Here is a 19,810-nt window from a genome sequence, read left to right as displayed (position 1 = left end):
TTTGACTTTCTCCTTTACAAAAATCTCCTTTGTCATGTTTATGGTTCTCTGCTTTGTGGGCTTTACTTTGAAACAGCCTGTCCTTTTCTGCTTTAGCTGTTGCTGAGTATAAAAGCAGTCATTAAAAGCAATGGTTAAAAAGCCTACATCTGTCACTTGGAGAAGTAAATCTGGTGCTGTATCCCTTCTCCTTACCTTTTGTCTGTCCTTAGGCTGAGTCCTTTGTACTACTGACATCTTCCTTTTTATGTAATATACAGTAGAGTACAGACACCTTTACAATATAAATATGTAAGCCATGTAACCTTTTACCTCAAGGTAGATGCCAATGAAACATGCACTTTATATCAGGCAGTAGTGACACAAGTAGTCTGGCTACGTTTTTCATTCCTTCTAAGAAAGTTGTGGCTGAAACTTCAGTCAGCAAAGCTGTCAGATACTGTTCTGGCAGGAGTAGTGCAGCTGGACTTTTTCTCTGAGCAATGCTTCCTTTAATACTTCTTCTGTTACCACCATCAGTCAACTAAACAAAAAGGGCTTAAATTCCTCCCAGCTGAAATTGAACTTGTAATATGTTTTTCTCTGAATCTACTGGAGACTGGCAGTGTGGAAACATAGGGCTGTGGCCAGCAAATCATACAGTAATCCCAGCTCTGCAGGACTACTACAATCTCTGTCCTTTTATTTCTGAGATAGGGGTAAAGTCTCTCCTGCAGAAGTGTTGAAGGTAGTACCTTTGGTCATAAGAGACCACAGCATCTTGTAAGCTGGAAGGTACTGGGTAGCAGTGGCATTGTGTCTTGGCCTGTCCAAGACAACAAATTCAAGATTCAGTCTGAAATTTTAAAATTGCATAGGATGACTTTTCTGTATGAGTAATTGCCCCTATTCATAGACTGGTGTCTGAACAAACTGGATGTTATACATTGTTCTCATTTAGAATATCTGAGAGGTGCCTTGATATTTCATTCAAATAGCTAAACCTACCTTTAGAAAAGATGCCAAAAACCAACTACTTGTACAAATTTATGTAACAGTCTCTTCTAGTATTAGAAAGCCTTCTAGATGATATGAATAAAATGAGAACAGAAATGAAATTCAGTTCCCTTTCAGTAATGTTCTAGCAAAAAGCTCAAACACTTCAGCAGAGTATTCAAAATTACCCGCAAATCCTAGTTTTCGTTTTCCTTTGCTCACTGCTACCTTCTGTCACTTGCAGTCAAACTAATTACCATGTTGAGAGCTTTAAGTATTACAGTAGCTTCTTATCCTAACATTCGGTGTTTTGCCTTTTACCATTGTTGATTTGTTCAATACAGTGTTGAACAGGGCAAAATCTGAGAAGTCTACCTGAGAAAAGTGAGGCATTATGTTCAGCACACACTTCTCTCAGTGGCAATTATTGCACACCAATGTTTTATGTGCAACAGGCACGAGAAATGTAAGCAGCTGTTGCTGCCTGGTTATGTTTGCTAAATATTTTAGTTCCCTTGATCTTTGCTCAGAGCACCGTGTGGTATGATAACAACACTTCTTTATAAAGGAGATTTATTTTTGAGAGCCTGAATTTACAACCCTCCCACCCTAGTTTTAAAAAAAAAAAAAAAAAAAGGAAGGGGAGAAGCTACATGCTTTAGGAAATTGTACTCTTTTATTTTTTTTAATTGAGAAAAAGATAATCAAAGGCAGTAAATAAAGGAAAAGAATGTCTTTGCATATAAAATTCTAGTGTCAGATATGCATGCAAGTAGCTCAGTTCCTCACCAATAGCCAGCCATGAAGTCTGTATATGAACAGAAGGTTAGGATACAGGAAGGTTTTTTGTGACGTTTCAGATTTCCTTGGTATGGCCAGTCAAAATGATGAAACATTAAATTGAAAGCTCATCTTGGTTATCGCTGTTCTAATTGCACTGTTATGGCTGGGGCACTGCCAGTGTGCAAGCTGTTGTGCCTTATGCCTGGCTCAAAGATTAAAGATAATTAAGAAAGCAAAATATTGTGGAAGAGCGTGTGAGGTTACCTTGGAATCAAGAATTCAGCTGAGCAGATTTCCTACAGCTCAAGGGCCTTCTGTGCCTGGCCATGCACAGAACCTGGGTTTCCATGAGTGTTCATAGGCAGGAATCAGCAGTGTACTCTCTAGGAGAGGAGACAGAGGCTGTGGCTGTTTAATGTCCAGTTGGTTGAAGATGTGCTGCTCCCTGAAAAGAGATTTCCAGTCCAAAGCTTAATTTCGGAGCAGAGGCAGCCAGGATGGCTTAAGACACAAGTTAGAACAGAGTCTGAGCCCCCTGATTTTATAATCTTTGTGGACTGAGTCCTACGTGAAGCTCTGCCCACATTTTCTGTTGTAGTCTTCAGCATTACATGTGAGAGAGTTACGTTGCCAAGGAACAAAATAAATGTATTCTTGGCCACAGTGATGCCTAGGGAAATTTGGAGGAAAAAAAAAAAAAAGTTGGTAGTGATAGGTGGGAGCATAATGTATAGCCAGTTCTTCCCTTATCAGCACAACACCAGTCACTATTTTGGTGGACATCTGAGATTAGATTACTTAAGGAGTTCAGAACTAGTCCAGCTACTGATGAGCATTTAATAGTACAGATCCTGAGAAGGGCCTGATCTTCACAAGAGTGTACACTTTAAAGTTTCCATATTCTGCTTTCTTTGTCTAGAGTCCTTCCAGCACCACCCCTCCTATCGAGATCTGCTCTTCACGCTTGACAAAGCTGATGCGTCGCACCACTGATAAAAAGAGCGAATTCCTGAAGGCACTGAAAGATGATAGGAACGGGGAGATAACAGAGAGCAGAGAATGTGACAAGCTGGATGATGTAAGATCACTGTCCTTACTGATCACTGTTTTTAAGGAGTTGGGTACTGAAAAAAGCAGTATATGTAATTCAGGCTGTGGGCGTGGAAATGAGTGACTTCCCTTGGTCTGACATACATGCCAGCGGAGGTAGTGAGCAGCACTGTGATGAAAGGAGATGCATAACATGATGAAATGCAAAAGGATAAGTAATAAATGAGGTGGAAGTGAAGGTGTGACAGATGATGAAGGTAATCTGGGTCTTTGTAAGAATTCTCTAAGGGATGGAACAATACTGTCTTTGATTTCAAACTTCATGTCAAACTACATTCACAGGAAAGTTGAATTTGGTGCTTATAAAAATGTGTAGAATAGAGGCTTAAGCCTCAGGCTTGGACAAGAATCCTAAATGTATAAGTCTGTGGCTTAATGTGTATGTAAGCTGCATCCTTAACAGTGGGGTTTTCATGGTTTTCTTACACTGTGGAGGCACTGATGATGGCTTAGCAATGCCAGCACTTAGTCCCCTGACATCAAAGCGCAGTCCATCAAAGTGTCATCCATATCATGTTGTCCTATCACAGCCAGGTAGAAACTGCTTTCAAGTCATTGTCAGTCCAGGCTCTGTTGAAAGCCCTGACTCAAAAGGCTTTGGTTTACTCCCAAGAGCAGAAGCTTGAACTTGGAAGTGTGATATCATGGTGTTCTTTGTGCACTTTGCTTTTATTTTTCTTCAGATGGAGAGCAACAGCACACCAGAACCAAAGGAAAACTGGGAAGAGAATTGCCATCAAAATGGCCTTTCTCTCCCTTTGCCAGAGGAGGGGGAAAACCTCTCTCATTCATTGGAAGCAGAACACAGGTAAGCAAATCGCCAAGTAAGGTGTCTGGAGTAAAAGAGGGCATATCCTCAGACTGTGCAGGAAGGAAACTATTTCAAAGAACTCTCTGGGAAGTACACAAAGCTGAACAGGAGGTGTGGGTTCCATTTCTGTTTGCTGAAGTGGGTGTGGAGTCTTCAAGTAGAACAAACACTGATGACAGCTGAGCCAAGACTTTGCCAAGGTCTGTAATTAAATTCCTGCACTTCCCTAGTGCCACATCCTTATGCATTAATGCTGCCTAGGATTTACCTGCCCACATGGTGAGGCAACATAAACCTAGTGGAATTCCAGTTAATTTATTACTAGGTAATGATCTGGGTTATGAATCAGATACTTGCATACTCATACACACTGGTTTCTCTCTGTCCGCCCTTGGAATACTCTTATGCTGCTTTAAGTTATGTAAAGGTAGCAGAGAGTTAAGAAAATTCTTACTTTATATCTCAGTTTGTATCTTACTTCAGTGAGTAAGTGGCCTGTGAGCATCTGGTGTAAGTGGGTAGTAATTTCTGGAAGATCTTGAGTTGAGTTGCTAGTTTGTCTCATGTCCTTCTTCACTGTCCTTGGGTAGAAGTTCAGATGTTTGGTTTTTTTCCTTCTGCCAGACTAGTTATTTACCCATTGTACGGAAATGCTGATGATTAAATATTTGTAGAAGACATTGAGTAAGAAAAATATTGGGTAAACGCTAAACATTAAGTGATCTGTAATGCAGAAGATTCCCTGGTGAACTCAAAGTAATTTAATACAAAACCTTGTGCTTCACGGACAGACTGTTCTCACCTTTGTCATTGTTCCATTGCTTTAATTCCTGTGCCCCTTTTTTTTTTTTTCTTTCATGTATCAGGTTATTGAAAGAAATGGGATGGCAGGAATATCCTGAAAATGATGAGAATTACCTTCCCCTCACAGAGGATGAGCTCAAAGAGTTCCAAATTAAATCAGAGCAGGTACGTTCATAACTCTTGCCATTTATGCATAAGTCTTCTGTAGTGCAGTGCCTAGGATGTTCTAAAAGACTGAGAGCAGAAATGAAACTGGATTGCAGTTGATGACCCTACGTTATCCATAGAGAGCATGTGTAAATACAAGTGAACATAGAACCGGTATCCACAGGTGGTTGGTGACAGTTGCTCTCCGTAGTTGTGCTTATTTTAAAACTTACTTTCATTCCCACAGCGAAGAAGAAACGGATTTGGGAAGAATGGATTTCTTCAGGGCCGCAGCTCCAGCCTGTTGTTCCACTGGAGAAGCACTTTTAAGACAAAGATTGAGGACTCGGAAACAGAAACTAGTAGCAGCGAGACTTCAGATGACGATGCCTGAGAGTGGGCACAAGAAAATTAAAATAAATAAAACCAACCCAATAAACTCAGTTCATAGTTCAACACGTGTTTGGGGTTGTATAAACTAAACAGAGTTTATTCTGTCTCCAGTCTGTTCAGTTTTTTCTTCTGTTGATACTTCATGCACAAGGGAAATAATTGTATCCCAAAGAAGAGAGAAATTGGCTTCTTTAGCTTTTTCTTTTGGTTTTGCCCTAATGCTTAATAGAAGTTTGTGCAGCTAGCAAATTTTGACAGAAATCCCTTGTGGGGCAGTGCACAAGTTCAGTCTGGTAAGCAGGATACAAGTGGCTGACTGATCTTTGCAACAGCAAGCTTCTAACAGTGCCGCCCGCATTACACAATGTTGTGCGGTAACAAATGTGCTAAAACAATCATTGTCAATGACAAAATGGCTATTGAAGTTCTAATTATGTTAAATTAATGCTAATAACATGAATTTTTTATTTTATTTTATTTTTTTTTTTTGGCGGCTCGGGGAGCTTCATCACTTAACCAGGCGTTTGTGGTTTTCTTTTTTTGGGTACAGCTGTAAAATATTTGGATATAGGAATTGTTTGTGTTCTTCTTCTTGCAGCCTTGATATTCAGGGTGGATTGTAAAATATAAATTTTTTGTGAGATTTCAAAGATTAAGATTATTTTGATAACATTATTTACAGATTTAAAAAAGTGACTATCACATTGAGTCTGTATGAGGGGGAAAAACTACTGCATCAAAAATAACTAACTTGGAATAAATATTTTGCATCAGTTTGCCAATTCTAATTGTCTTTCTTATGTAAGAAAAGCTTTCCTCTAAAGGGATGTGCAACTTCGGGGTTCAAATAGCACTGGGGATAAAGAGCTGCTTCTCCCACTGTGTTTTTTCCACTTGGCAAACATTGCTGTAGTGCTGGGACTGCAGAAGCTGAACTCTCCCTTTACAAAGGGAGAGGGAGAGAACAATGGAGAGATGACAGCCCGTGTTCGTTGTTTTTGGTTTTTTTTTAAAGACATTAAAGAAAATAATTTGAATTATCTTCCACTCCAGCAGTTCGCTTTATTTTCCGCTTCATACGAAATAGTGGAGCTCGACCGGTCGGTGTCACTGCCTGTTCCTGGTGCAATGCTGCTGTCTGTGTTCACAACGTGGCAAGGGAATGTCTGAATCCAAAGCTGTTTTCATTGAAATCTTTTTTAAAAAATCATGAAAACATTTCTATTAGATTAAAAAGGATTTTACAAACAACTCAGGTGTGGCCTAAGCTATTTCAGTGTCTGTTCAGCCGGTAACACGAGCCGTGGGTCGGAAGGCAGCTGCGCGTGTGTGGCTGGGGCCGGGCCGGGGTCGCGCCTCAGCCGTGAAGCCGGGCGTCGCGGGGCAGCACGGCTCGGTCGTGGAGCTGCTACAAAAGCCAAGGAACTGGGTAAGTCGAGAAGACCCCCCGACCGCGCATCCGTGCCGACAGCCGCTCGTGAGCGGCGCTGGGCGCCTGTGGGTCCCCGCGTGAAAACGGGCCGCGCAGCCCTCACAGCTGCGTGGCGGAGCGGGGAGCGCTGCAAGCGCAGGTGAAGCCAGCCGGGCGTTCCCGCCCCGCGCCGAGGGGAAGCGGAGCCCCGGCCTGAAATGGCGGGCGGGCGGCGCGGGGCGGAACGCGGCCTCCTCCAGCCGCCCCGGCCCGGGGAGAGACGGGGAGCGGAGGGCGCTGCGGGGGGAGCTGAGAGAGGAAGCCCGAGGAATCGCGCTGCGGAGCTGAGCGCCGGGAGGGCGGCCAGCGGAGCAGAGCCGGGACGGCCGGGGCGGAGCGGAGCTCGGCGTGCCCGGCGCTGTAGCAACAGCGGCCTCAAACACCGCCGGAGCGTCCCCGAGCAGGTCGGTGCGGGCGGCCCGGGGCGGGGAGGGCCGACGGGCACGGGTGTTTTGCAGGAGCCCGATGGCGGCCGGCGGAGCCTTCGTCTGCCCGCGCTGCCGCATGGCCTTCGGCTCCAGGACGCTGCTAAGGGCGCACCGCGAGCGGCTCTGCCTCGGGGAGCCTGGGGGGGAGCCGGGAAGGGCGGAGGGACCGCGGGAGCCGTCGGTAGCGCGGGGCCGGGGCTGGGCGCGGGGCTGGGACGTGTCCGCGGGCCGCGGCCGCAGCTCCTCCGAGAGCGGCCGTGCCGCCCGTCCGCCCGTCGTTGAGCAGTTCCCGCCCTCCCATCCCGTCCGCCTCTTCGAGGCCGCGATGTCCCAGCACGAGGATCGCCCCAAGCGCCGCCTGCTCCTGCTCTCCGGGCTCCCTCGCTTCTCTCTGGGACGTGAGGGCGCGGGGCGGGCCCGCGGGGCGCCCCTGGGTGACGTCCTCACGCCCCGTGAGCGGGCGCTGCTCCGCGCCCCCGCTGCCAGCCGGCCAGCAGAGCGGGTGAGACCGCCCCACCGGCCCCGCTCGCCTGCAGCGTAGTGCGGGGTCACCCCGCGTCCCGCGGGCTCGGCCCCTGCCGCCACGGCTGCCCCTGTGCCCCAGGGAGAGCCCGGCCCGCCGCGGGGGGACCCACGGGCACCGGAGCTGCTGGAGGCTCATCAGCGCCACGTGGCCGAAATCCGGGCCAGGACCCGACAGCTAGAGCAGCAGAGAGAGCGTAGGCACCGGCACGGGGTGCGGGGCGATGGCTGTGGTTCTGGAGTGACCGAGCTGTGCGTCCCACAGAGCTGTGCCAGCACCTGGCATTGCTGTGCAACAAGCGTCCGTCACCAGAAATGAGTCGGGCCGCAGAGGTGCTGTCAGACAAAGCTGGACACCAGCACCGAGGGTGAGCCCTGCTGCATGCTGCCCAGAAAGGGACCCGTTGTCCTCTGGACCCCAGTTTGCTTATATCCTCCCCAGGGCTGCCCTCCACCTCGACACCCTCCTGCCACCTTCTGGGCCACTGGCAGCTGAGGCCAGGTGAGAGCTGAGGGTGGGGCGGGAGCCCAGAAGAGCCCCAGCCACCAGGGCTCATGCCCGCGTCACGGCAGGGCTCTGCGGCTCTCCTACCTGCATGCCGGTGGCCATGACGAGGCCACCCTGGCACAGCTGTTAGACCTCCAGCTGGAGGCCATGGCGCTGGAGAAAAAGGCTGCACAGAAGATGAGTAAGCACCAGCCCCAGCACAGAGCCCAGGGACAGGATACCATTGCTGTTGAGGCGGCACGGGGCCTCGATGCGGCACTGATGGCTGTGGAGCTGGAGAACCAGCGGCTCGAGGATGAGCTCCTGGCACTGAAGGTCCGGAGGGAGATGCGAGTGGATGTCGGTGGGTGACTGGGAAGTGGAGCAATGCCCATTTGTCTGTGAGGTGGCAGCCGAGTGAGTCTGAGCTGCTGTTCCCCAGGATCACTGGCAGCCCGGCAGAATGCAGAAGTGGCTCAGCTGCAGGCAAAAGTGGAGATGCTGCTGCGACACCAGGCAGAGGGGATGGGGCCGCGCCCGCCCCCTGCCGTCCTCCCACCGCCCGTGGCCCCTCCGCTCCCCGCAGCCTCAGCTCTGGCGGTGAGTCTGCTCCTAGTGTTGCAGGGGTAACTCTCACCTTGGGAGGGGCTTTCCAGGGTGTTGACTTGGTACTTGCTCCCTGGCTGCAGCAGGACGCGTTCCCTCTGTGAGTGCCGAACTGCAAGTGTGATTTGCTCTGTGCTCCCGGTGCCCAGGGGGCCCACCCCCATTAAAGCTGCCTTTTTCCTTCCCCAGGAGCCATCGAGGACAGGCAGCCCCACAGCCTCCAGCCGCCCACTTGCACCCTCTAGCCTCCCCAGCATCTTCTTTGGAGCCCTGGATGACCCCCCTCCTACTCAAGAGGCACCAGCTCAGCTCAAAAGCCCGGAGAGGTGAGGCCAGGATGAGCTGTGCCCTGTCTCATTGCTCAGGCAACAGAGAGCTGACTTCTGATAAGGGACTTTTTTTTGTGATAATGCACTTCTGAGCTCAATCACATTCTTTTTCCCCCTTCCCCTACTGCTCATTCCATTAGACGCTTCTCAAGGTACATTTAGGAAAAGCTTAACAGGAGGCATTCAAGGCTCAAACCAGGGAGCAGCAAAACCCACGGCATCATTTCCTCTATATCCTGGGACTCATTGTGGTAGGTGTGTGAAATAAATGGCTTCTATCTACAGCTCTTCACCTCCTGACCTTTTTCAGGGTACAGAATATCAAGTTCATTGTTTGCAGTCACATCCTGAAGAACAGAGCTGTGCTACTGCTCTGAAGTAAGATGACACAGAAGCAGCAGTAACTTTGCAAAAAGGAGTTCAGCCATAGCAAGCCAGGAGTGCGGGGAGGGAGCATAGAGGGACTACAGCCTTCTGCCACTGCAGCACACAGGCAGGGAAGGTATCATGCCACAGTAACTGGCCAGAGAGACGCTAACAGCCTTGCCTCCCCTGCACCCTACTACAGGCTCAGGACTTACACTGCCTCCTCTTGCCCCAGCTCAACCCTTTCACAGCTCCATGTAGAAAAGAAAGGCTGCAGCAGAAGAGCAGGGAGGAAGGAGCTTGAGAGAGAAACAGGGTCAGAACAAGGAACATTTGCTTACAATCTTTATTGAAGTCATACAAAAGTTGCCAAAAAGTGAAAAAATACACTATATACAAAACCATTTTCCTTTGAAGGAGAGGAGTGTCCAAAGCTAAAGAATTATCATACTGTGCTTTCAACTGCAGCCCCTGGTTCTGCTTGTGGCCTTTTCTCTGTCTAAAAGGAAAGAGAAGTATTTGATTTTTAAAAATCAAACACTGTATTACAGCACCAACTCATGCAGCAGTTAGTTTCTTTAATTTCAAGACATAACAGTGCATGCTTTGCTCTTCTCCAGAGCCCAGGACTACTCTGAAACAGTGGCAATTGTAGGCCAAGTTAAGAATTTTAAAACCTTTAAGCATTCTACTACAGAAGTGCTCTGGAGAAGGGCTTTGTGCTGCTGTTCAACCCAACTCAGACATGCAGAGCCCCAGCACATATTTCTGTCCCACCCTTTGGCTGCAGGTAGCCAAAGTTGGCATCTTCCCAGCTCACTCAGCATCAGACACCTCAGTACAACATGCAGCCTGGCAGCTTGGGAATATTCCCTATCTTCACAGGGAAGCCTGTGAAGACCAACAGGCAATAAAGCCAGTATATCAGCAACACATGAAACCATGCACAAAGCCATGCCTGGACAGAGGGGGAAGAAAAAAAAAAATGTATGCACAGAGTCCTGACTCAACTGCCCACCTCCTCTTCCATTTTTTCTGCAACCTCATTTCCACTGGGGGCAGCGTCACCACCGCCACCATTGACAGCCGGTTCTGCTTTAGATTTCTTAGCTTCATTGTCTCCCTGGTGCGTCTCCTCCTCTGGTTTCCTCTGAAGACAAAATTGTTTAGTCTTCACTATGTACAAATTGAAGTATTTTTAGAAAGTTAGCATCTAGATGTCATTGTACATCACTTATTTAAGCTCTACTTGCCCGGTTCAGGAACTTAAGCGTTAGGGTTTAACCAAAGCTCTGAAGCACAAACATCTCAGAGTATAACCAGAAGGATTACGCAAGTGCCAGTAGCTATAGTGCTGAATTACCCTTATAGTTTGACAGGGGAATGAGTTACTGTTGAGCTAGGTAACAGCTAAGTGAATAGAGGGTATTCACAGTCACCTGTGTAAAGCAGATCAAAGCTGCTGCTGACAGACTTGAACTCAAAGCAGCTGGTGAACACAAGGCAGGCTGTGTCATAACAGTATGTAATATAAAAACTAAGATTCCATACAGGATAATTAGCAGTGTGAACAATTCTGGAAAATACCTATGCTCTTAAAAGGAACCTTGTATTCAATATATATCCTGTTCTCTGAGTAAGAGACAGCTTAGCATGGCTATACACTAGGACTGGCTTTGCTATTTTTCAACTTCAATTCTCCATTTCCACTTGGAAAGAAGGGAACCCAACTCAGCCTGGTTGTGCCTTCATTTTAATTTTTGAATATTTATAGGCTGCCCTGCTCCTCCTGCAGTTTCTCCACAGAGCAGGGCATTTGCTCAGGGGACATCTCCAGAAGGCAAACAATTCAGCCCTGCAGTTACATCATTGTGGTCAGGTATGGTGCTGAACCATCACCAACACATCTGGAGGCTGGATGGTTCCCAGACTGATTACCTCCCAGTGGAAAGGAGTTTTACACACCATTTTTGTTACTACTTTTAAGTGTTCTTCCAGGCTTCAGAGTAAAAGCTCTAAGCCAAGAAATCCAACAATAGAGGGCAAAACGACGATACTCTGACAAGCTGTTTATTCTATTGGTCTTTGGTGTACTTACCTTTTTCCTGACCAGGTGAGAGATGTCTGTAACACACTGAGATGCTCCATCAGCAGCTTTTCTTACTGGAATCTATTAAGGAATAGACACTGACACGTCAATAACAGCAAGCCATAATCCTTAGAGCAGACATGAATTCTCAGCAACTTTCTCTGCCCAACTTACTGTAGAAACAGAGCCACTGCCTTCACTTTGTGCAAAACCAGATGTAGTTCCAACCTAGAAAAGCAGAAGAAATAGTTAACAAGCACACTGTCACCTATTCATAAAAGGCTGCTACAGAGTTTAGGAAGTGGCAGAAAATCCAACTGTGTGTTACTGCATTCTGCTTCTACACTTACATATAGCAGAGACAGAACAAAAGCTCATGTAGCGATGTAACACTCGAGTCTCACGTTTGACTTAGACTTATTGCTTAGAAGCCTAACAAATTCAAGTTTAGGTTGGAACAATTAATTTCAATATATTTGCTATTAGTCCTATCTGCAGATTTTAACTGCATTAGTTAACTTCTTGCTCTATATGAACTCTCCCATCACTGGTTTACTTCAAGCCTCGCTAGAATAATGTTTGGTTCAAAGGAAAATGCAGGACACACTAACCAGAGTTGCTTTCAATGCCAGCTCAGCTACCCTTGCACTCTTTTGAGACTCCTTTGAATCCTCTATCTTTTCTTTGATTTCGGGGAGAAGTCCCTTCAGTTCTTCAATCTCCTTCTCATCTTCGGGGGAACCACTTTCTGCCTTCTTTATTCGTTCAGTAAGCATTGCTAGAATGACAAAGTTATCATGGCAAAAAAAGCCTCAAGGCAAAGTAGCTGTCTCATTGCAAATACCACAGAGGCAAGTGCCCACCAGCAGATGCTGTTTTGACAGTTCTGATGTTAGTATGGCCTGTTAGCAAACATTTGCATCGCAAACTGGTTTTAGGGCAATTTAAAGTTAGTGTTGATCTACAAAAGCTCTTTAGTAAGCTAGGCAATTTTAGAGAACTACTTACCCATTCTCTTGTCAATGACTTCTACGGATTTACCAAACTGCAGAACTGCCTCATCAAACTGGCTGTTGTAGTGGTATGCCAGTGCCAGCTGGTAGTGGCTTTCAGCCAGCAAGCGGTCATGAGCTTCCAGGTATTTCTGCTGCAGGGCCAGACAGGCCTGAAACTCCTCTATAGCTTGCACATAGTTCTCTATGGAAGCAAGCCATAAGGTCTTTACAAAGAACATATTTTACATATTTCATTCCACCTTACGTAGTCTGAAAACAGAACTATTATTGAATACAGGTTGAGCTCAGTAACAGGATACTTTGTCATCAAATGACAGCACTCACAGTCCAACACTGCTTAGGGTCTCCTTCTCCTACTCCTCTCAAGAGGGCTTTGTGCATTTACACCACAGTAACCTAAGGAGGCTTTCCCAATTTCTGAAGCTAACCACATCTCTATGAAACACTGTATTCTGCTTTAACCTGATAGTACACCAGTTCTAACACAAAGCTTTCTTTTGCTGCTGCAGGGAAGCACGGTACAGCTTCTTTAAGAAACTTCCTTGGGTTCCCCGTTAAGAAGTTTGTCCTATGGCTGTACTGTTATAATTAGACAAAGTTTGGTTGTTTTCATTTTTAACCACTCCCCAACCTTCTCAGCCTTAAGTCACCTCTACTCATTTTTGAGTATGAAATTAAACATGACAAGATTTAACCTAGCACTTCATACACAACAATTTGCACTACTTACCAGATTCAATGCTGACTTCTCCTAGCTTTAGATGAGCTTGAGCTGCATGAAGCTGAGCTTCTTTTGTTTCTTGCCTAAATCAAGGGAAAAAAGCTGTTTTCAAGTCTTCAGAATATGCAGCATTATGCTACACTACCTCCCAACTGAGGGAGTTTCTCTAGCAAACGTTCAAATTACAGCCTCAGATTTTACCTCTTATAGATGACTTTGGCCAACTCCAGCATGTCCCAGGCTAGCTCAAGATTTCCGATTTCTTCCTCCTCACTTTCCTGTAAAGACCAGAAATGCATAAAATATTAAGGATACGTACCACATTAAACAACTTTATGCTTTTAAGCAGTGTTCCCAAAGAATGCATTTTAACCAAGAGATGAATGCTTTGCTGATAAAAGGAAAAACAAGGTGTTTCAGTGGAACTTAAGTTTACATCGTCAGTTGATACGGCCTCCTCTCTCCCCTCCTGCCCCCAGAAATAACGGGACACTAAGCAGCAATATTCTCCTATCAGTGAGTTTTCCAGTGTGAACTGCTACATCAAGATAATTCTTCAGAGTTAAGCAGTGCTACACTTGCCACTGGATTCCCAGTCTTTATCACCACTTACTGGACTGAATGCACTCAAACTAAGTAACCAGACAGCAAAAACTGACTAAGAACTGTTACAATTAACTTCAGTGAGAAACCAAGGCCAGCCTCCCCTCCACCAGGCTGCCTCAATGACCTACAGAGCACAAACATTTGTTTCAGTGCAGCTGAATAAGCACCAGTTTACAGACAAAAATTAAACGACCCTACAAGGCACTGATGCCCCTCTGTTAGGTAACAGTGGTTTCACCACACAGAACTTATTTTCTGTACAGGACTAAACAAAATACAAGTGAGCTTTCATAAACTTAAAGATAATCATGTGACAGACCTTGCATTCAGGAGCACCGATATCAGAGCTCAGCAACCTCACCTTGTCTTCCACTGCCAATTCATTCTCCTTGTCATCTTCGGCTTTATCATTTTCTTTATCTTCCTCTTCAGATTCTTCTGTTTCTGGGAGGAAAGCAGATGAATGAGAACACTTGTTGTTACTGTGCTGCTTCACACGGAGCCAGGCAGAATATTTTATCCGGCCCTCATCCTTTCAGTGAGATGTTAGAAGTGTGATTAAGAGCAGAATTATTCTCAGCAACAGCCATCTTGCTGAAAGCGTTGGGCACTGTGAACTAAGGTAGTTCCAGGCAACCTCCGTTTATATTTTAAAATTTAGCTTCACAATGCCAGCATGAAAACTTACCTAAAATTGTTCTAATACGTGGTGAATTCCCACTGAAGCCATGGAATCCTGAGCAGCCCTAGAGGTGCTGGACAGTTGCTGGGACTTCATGCTACAGATAACAAGCATTTTCAGCAAGATAACTGCTAAGCTGTATACAGATAAGTTTTTCTGAATTCAAGTTCCTCACTTCAGATATTTACAATGTTATTAATGAACCTGCTGTCATACAGTGCTATGTGACTTGTGATATTGGGGAAGTTTTGCATCATCTGCTCTACCAGTAGATTTTTGAGGTGTGCAGCTAAGAAATCTAATTACTTTAAGAACACCTAATTTGTGTGACTTCAGCCTCAAGTCAACTAATTCACTGCGACCACTGACTAACTCTAGAATAACAGGAGCCTGTTACTGTGATTAGAGAACCCATGAGCTGCTCAGTCCAACTGCCAAGGCACACACACCAGCCAGAGAGGGCCAAAATAATTAAGTACATGGACAGCCTGATCAAATGTAAAACAGAACAGATGCTGGCAATACACCAGGCTAGGATGTTCAAGGGTGTCCTCATACCAACAAGAGTTTGAGCAAAAGGAAGCAGCGTGTACATAAACAATCCTTCATAGGATGAGAAAGAGTGGATAACTGTTCTTAGTTTACATTCAGTCACACTCTGGTCAGACACACACCTTCCTAGGCAGCTGCTTCAATACTGTGCTCAGTGCACTGGGCAGTACAAGTCCTTCCAGTATCCAGAGCTATGTGACCTGCAGACTTGCTTCTCTTCAACAAGGCTCTTCCTGTGCAGCTGAGCTTACGATAAGCCAAGTTTCAATTAGCAGCCTATTGATTAACTCATCCAACAGAAATCCATGGCCTACTAAGGCCATGCAGATACTACTACAGCAAAGCATACAGGTTTTACCAAGCGACTTTAACCTTGTAAGCAGCCATAATGAAGCGGGGAAGCAGAATGGCAGAAAAAGCTAGGTAGGTGCAAAACTGCACGAGATGGAAGCAATGAATCTGCAGGTTCCAGGGCAAATTAGATTTAGGGTCATCAGCCAAATTCTCACTTTTGATTACTGCTAGGAAGACTCAAAAAGAAAGTTACTCCCTGCCCTCTGGAAAGCAAATTTATCATTTCATTATATATTCAGCAGTTCTTATTTTTCTACTCCACTGTTTTAAAGTATGGTTATAACCAGAGGCAACTCATGATTTGAGTTATTTGAAGGTTAGTGCATTAAACCCAGACGCATGCAAGTGAACATCCATTCAGTATTCTCCACCAGCCTAGCCTTTACTTACACATTTCACAGCACTGTAAGTTTGCTTTAAAGATTTGCTTTGCAGTTAGTTAAGCGTTAGTCTAAAGAAACTGAGATGATTCTCTATTTCTTGAAACTTTACTGAAACCAGTTACTCAGATATAAAATCCTTCTAAACCCCCTTTTTCCTCGTTTTAAGGCAAACAGAAAATTCTGAATGGAACATTTTACCCATTGTTAGCCAAATCCAGCAAGTCATCCACCCACAAGTACTTTTCTTCTCACTGTTACCTTCTCCCTCTTCCATCTGGTCATCTTTCTCTTCTTTTTCTACCTTAGCACCTTCATTCTCTTCCATCAGGTCATCTTTCTTTTCCTCTTTCTCTACCTTAGCAGCCACTTCAGTCTTTTCTCCAGTATCACTAGCTGGATCTTCACCCACTGCAGACACTGGCTCTTCTGAGGAATCCATCTCTTTAGATTCATCTGGTTTCTGTCCTGGAGCCATCTCTGCTGACTCCACCTTCTTTTCAGCTGCTTCTGCTTGTTCTTCTGCAGCTTCTTTCTGCTCTGCCATGACCGCTGCCTGCCCTTCTGCTGTCCCTTCTTGTGACCTTGCCTTCTCCTCCACAGCCACTTCTGCCTGCCCTTCTATAGATTCTCCCTTTTCCACAGCTGTCTCAGTTTCTGTTGCTTCTGCTGTCTGCTCTCTTGCCCCTCCCTTCTTTTCTGCAGATGCTTCTGCAGCTTCATCCTCTTCCACAGCTGCCTTCACCTCCTCATCCAACACTTCTTTCATGCTGTTCTTCCCCTCAGTTGCCTCTGCTTCTTCATGTTTTGTGTTCTGCTCTTTTTCCACTGCCTTCTCTTCCACAGCCAGTTCTTCTGTATTCTTTTCCACAGCTGTCTGCTTGTCAAGCTCTTCTGAATTTACTTTCTCCACAGAAGTCCCTGTCTTCACTTCAGACCCTTCAAGCTTTACCTCCATATCTGTAACTGTGTCTTCTTTTGGCTTTTCCTCTGTAACATCTTCCATTTCAACATCCTCTCCTTTGATTTCCTTCTCAGTTAGCACTGAAGACTTCTTCACCTCTTCTTTCTCCCCCATGGCATTATATACCTGTTCTCTTAACTCCTCCCTTGCTTCTTCTACATGATTGAGGAAGCATAAACATTTCTTCGAGTTTAGTGATCAAGACATTAACGGGCATTGATAATACCACCCTCCGACCCTCCAGTGCGTTGGTTTGTCATCAGGTTAGATGGCATTCCATTCCTAAAAGCTCTTTTTTCAGAGCACTAGGAATTAGGATGGGATGCAACCAACGTAACTCAAACTAAGCAGACCCCTTCCCCAGACTGCATTATTGCAAGCGGCTGCTCAAGCAGTGTGCAGTTTGCGCTAGCGATTTTAGTCGCAGCTAAGCAAGAGATGCCAGTGTTTTAATAGTCTGGATTACAGGAATTCCTGCTTATCTCCAGCTGCCCAGTACAAAGTATCTTTCTTGGACATTTTCAATACTGTCCTGTCCTGCTACACACACTGTACTGCTACAAGGTTACAAAGCAGTTCAAGTTGACCCTGAAGCTTAAGAAAGCAAGTCTGAATGCAGCATTTCAGAACACAGACATCTGGTAACCCCTGACACGTGCTTAAGCAATAAGTTCACTGCAGGAGTTTTGTTCATCTTTAAGCAAGATAAGAAGAACAAAAAAGTCCATTTTGGCTGCAGAAGTTTCAACAGAATGACTACCAAGGACACCGATGTACTGACTTAGACCACTTAGACAAAAACACAGCGTGTACCTCCGTGACACAGCTGACAACTTTACATACCATCAACAGCCGGCAACGCAGAACCATCTTCAGCTTTTTCTCCTTCCTCTTCAACCTGCACCCCTTCTAAGGCATTTCCCAGTACACCATTTTCCATTCTAAAAGAAGGAAGAGATCATTATCACTTGGTTCTCGTAACTACATCACTTTAACTGTGGAAGCTGCACCACCACAGCACGTTCCACCCAGCATAACCCTGCCCACCAAGGGACAAAGCCCCACTGCCCCAGCCAGACTCTGGGTGCCTGAGTGTTATGTGCTTCCCTGACACAACAGATGTTATTAGATGAAGCTATTTACTGATGTTGCACATGTCCATACTTTTCTGGAGAAAAACCATCACTGTCTTCTGTTTCATGGAAGAGCATTGCTACTAAGAAACACTCCTTAAATAGCAGAGAACAAACCACAGTATGTTATCAGATTTCAAAGCAGCATAGCTGTTTTCTGCCAGAAGCACTATTCCTAGCACCATTTTTCATACTCAGTTACCAAGCTTTAAACCAGTCCCTTCAGGAAGGAGCACACAGTCACTGCTCAGCTACAGACCAACCCTCTGAAGGAAGCACACCATGCATTCAAGGACAGTCACTGTAAACAAACAACCATTAGCATACCTTGCCAACTCCAGGAGCGATTTTCCATAATAAAAAAAAGCTTCTGCACACTCATCCGCTGTCTCACCGTACTTTTTACCCCTACAAAAGTAACAAAGCATTATTTGCCTGTGTCACATTCAGAGGCTTTGATACCTGAGCTTTACAGACAAAAGCTCCTGGACAGCAGCAGCTTCATGGTTCACTCAGCACTGTGAAGGAGGGATGGAAGCCCCCTTCACTTACATACAGTTGGCTCTCGGAAGCATCCAGCAAAGCAAGTTCATTAAGACTCTAAGAAGCATCAGCCTCAGAGACTGACCGAGCCTAGCAAGGATCGAGCAAGTGACACAACTCCATTGCAAGCACACGAATAGACCACATCAGAGCCTCGCCAGGAGAAAGAAAACACCAAGTCCCTTTTCCTCCCTCGAGGACTGCGGCACGGCACGCCCACCACAGCACGTCCTGCACCCGAGCTAACCTCACAAGTCCCGTAACCACAGCAGCACGGTAAGCAGCTCAGGCTCCCCGTACAGCAGCACGGATGCAAACACCGGGCACTCTGCTACTCACAGCAAGCTGGCAGCTTCCTGGAAGGCGTTCACAGCAGCCGGGATGTTCCCCATCACCAGGTGCTTCTGTCCCAGCCCCAGCAGCTTCTTGGATTCCGCGTCCACGTCCATGCTGCAAAAAGGAACCCAACGCGGGGCCCCGTGAGCTTCCGCGGGCACGAGAGGCGCCGTGTGGGCGGCCGGAGCTCGGCCGGTTCCGCGGGAGCCGCACAGCGCAGCCCGGCGCGGGGCCTCACCTGTCCGTTCTGTCCGCGGACGTGGAGGGGGCGGCCAGGTCCTCTTCCATCCTGCGCGGGCAGAGCGAGCCGTGAGCGGGACGGGACGCGCGAGGGCCGGCCTCGGAGCGGCGCCAACGGCCGCGGCGGGGCCGGAAGGGGGCCGGGCGCTGAGGGCGGCCCCGGCCCGGCCGCCCCTCGCAGACAATGGGCGCTTCCCGCCTTCCCGTCGCCCCGCCCCCGCCGTTGGCGCCAAACCCCACGGCGGCTCCTGACGGGCTGAGGGCCCCGCGCCACGTGACCGCGCCCTCCCACCGCCCTTCCCTCCGGCCCACCCCGCCCGGGCAGGTCGGGCGGCGTCGGCTGCCCCCAAGAAAGATGGCAGCAGCCGCGCAGGGATCACGTGGTGGCTCCGCGCGAGCCGAGCGGGCCCAGCTGGCCCCGGCGAAGCGGGGCGGCACGAACCCCCGCGCGGTGGAGAGCGGCGGGAAGAGGGCGGCCGGTCCGCCCGGCACCCCCGGCTCCGCGGCCCTCCCCGCCGCGGGGGAGCCCGCCCGCCGCCCGCTGCCGCCTCCGCGGCCGCCCGCACGGAGTCGAAGCGGCCCCTTCCCCTCGCCGCCCGCCTCGACGCGCCCGGGCCTCCCCGCGCGGCCCTACCTATCCGGGGCGACCGACGCGGGCTCAACGCAGCGCGCGGCGGCCGAAGGTTGCATGGAAGCTACGGGAGAGAGGGGCGGCGGCGGCAGAGTGCAGCCCCCTACCCCTCCGGCTGCCTATATACCCCCCAGGACACGCCCCGGCCCGCCTGGCGGCGCGCGCACGCCGTAGGAAGACTACCGCTCCCGGCATGCCGCGCGCCCGCACTCTGCGGGGCTCTCAGGGCGCCGCCGCGCGAGGGCTGCTGGGAACTGTAGTCCCAGGAGGGAGTCGCCACCGAGATGCCGCGCGGCGCGCTGGGAAGTGTAGTGCGGCTGAGGCGGAGCGC

At 47.8% G+C, this 19,810-nt stretch overlaps 3 protein-coding genes across 10 annotated transcripts in view; 2 read left to right on the top strand and 1 right to left on the bottom strand.

Annotated features, from left to right (window-relative positions):
• The window catches only part of GPBP1L1 (GC-rich promoter binding protein 1 like 1), a 31,097-nt gene extending 25,292 nt beyond the window's left edge, over window positions 1–5,805 (top strand). Inside the window, exons 9-12 of the mRNA XM_031601467.2 lie at window positions 2,678–2,836; window positions 3,552–3,676; window positions 4,546–4,648; window positions 4,878–5,805. Coding sequence (XP_031457327.1) covers window positions 2,678–2,836; window positions 3,552–3,676; window positions 4,546–4,648; window positions 4,878–5,024 — 534 coding nt within the window. The 3' untranslated portion in view covers window positions 5,025–5,805. The remainder of the gene's footprint in view (window positions 1–2,677; window positions 2,837–3,551; window positions 3,677–4,545; window positions 4,649–4,877) is intronic.
• Window positions 5,806–6,022: 217 nt separating this feature from the next.
• On the top strand, window positions 6,023–9,530 carry CCDC17 (coiled-coil domain containing 17). 8 transcript variants are annotated; one of them, XM_090146600.1, is made up of 10 exons: window positions 6,023–6,898; window positions 7,242–7,424; window positions 7,527–7,641; window positions 7,710–7,812; window positions 7,887–7,946; window positions 8,018–8,267; window positions 8,374–8,531; window positions 8,727–8,863; window positions 9,007–9,121; window positions 9,207–9,530. In XM_090146600.1, exons 1-10 carry the CDS (start codon window positions 6,653–6,655, stop codon window positions 9,241–9,243), a joined length of 1,404 nt encoding a protein of 467 aa, XP_090002726.1. In that variant the 5' UTR covers window positions 6,023–6,652; the 3' UTR covers window positions 9,244–9,530. The 8 variants fall into 8 exon arrangements, 6 of the variants coding, with proteins under 6 accessions (XP_090002726.1, XP_090002724.1, XP_090002728.1 ...); XM_090146598.1 differs by having other exon boundaries at window positions 7,209–7,424; XM_090146602.1 differs by lacking the exon at window positions 7,242–7,424.
• A 34-nt stretch (window positions 9,531–9,564) lies between these two features.
• Window positions 9,565–19,640, bottom strand: NASP (nuclear autoantigenic sperm protein). The gene is made up of 15 exons (XM_031601455.2): window positions 19,483–19,640; window positions 18,847–18,897; window positions 18,612–18,722; window positions 18,057–18,137; window positions 17,440–17,537; window positions 15,894–16,751; window positions 14,026–14,108; window positions 13,260–13,336; window positions 13,068–13,141; window positions 12,330–12,518; window positions 11,933–12,099; window positions 11,496–11,549; window positions 11,331–11,402; window positions 10,251–10,382; window positions 9,565–9,731 (listed from the first exon to the last, which is right to left on the bottom strand). Exons 1-15 carry the CDS (start codon window positions 19,536–19,538, stop codon window positions 9,678–9,680), a joined length of 2,157 nt encoding a protein of 718 aa, XP_031457315.2. The 5' UTR covers window positions 19,539–19,640; the 3' UTR covers window positions 9,565–9,677.
• Window positions 19,641–19,810: the final 170 nt, after the last annotated feature.

This window comes from Phasianus colchicus, chromosome 9, assembly GCF_987193195.1.
Source record: "Phasianus colchicus chromosome 9, bPhaCol1.hap1.1, whole genome shotgun sequence".
In the NCBI taxonomy this organism is placed as follows: Eukaryota; Metazoa; Chordata; class Aves; order Galliformes; family Phasianidae; genus Phasianus; species Phasianus colchicus.
This window is presented reverse-complemented; position numbering and strand designations above follow the sequence as displayed.

What these genes read in the sequence shown, in the direction of transcription:
- NASP (XM_031601455.2), bottom strand. Translation starts at nt 19,538, where the DNA reads ATGCAACCTTCGGCCGCCGCGCGCTGCGTTGAGCCCGCGTCGGTCGCC. An exon ending in CAGGAAGCTGCCAGCTTGCT is followed by an intron (nt 18,138 to 18,611) that starts GTGAGTAGCAGA and finishes TTACTTTTGTAG; the next exon opens with GGGTAAAAAGTACGGTGAGA. An exon ending in AGAAGTCAGCATTGAATCTG is followed by an intron (nt 12,519 to 13,067) that starts GTAAGTAGTGCA and finishes TTGCTTCCATAG; the next exon opens with AGAACTATGTGCAAGCTATA.
- CCDC17 (XM_090146597.1), top strand. Translation starts at nt 6,960, where the DNA reads ATGGCGGCCGGCGGAGCCTTCGTCTGCCCGCGCTGCCGCATGGCCTTC. An exon ending in ATGAGCTCCTGGCACTGAAG is followed by an intron (nt 8,268 to 8,373) that starts GTCCGGAGGGAG and finishes GCTGTTCCCCAG; the next exon opens with GATCACTGGCAGCCCGGCAG. An exon ending in CCTGGGACTCATTGTGGTAG is followed by an intron (nt 9,122 to 9,206) that starts GTGTGTGAAATA and finishes CATTGTTTGCAG; the next exon opens with TCACATCCTGAAGAACAGAG.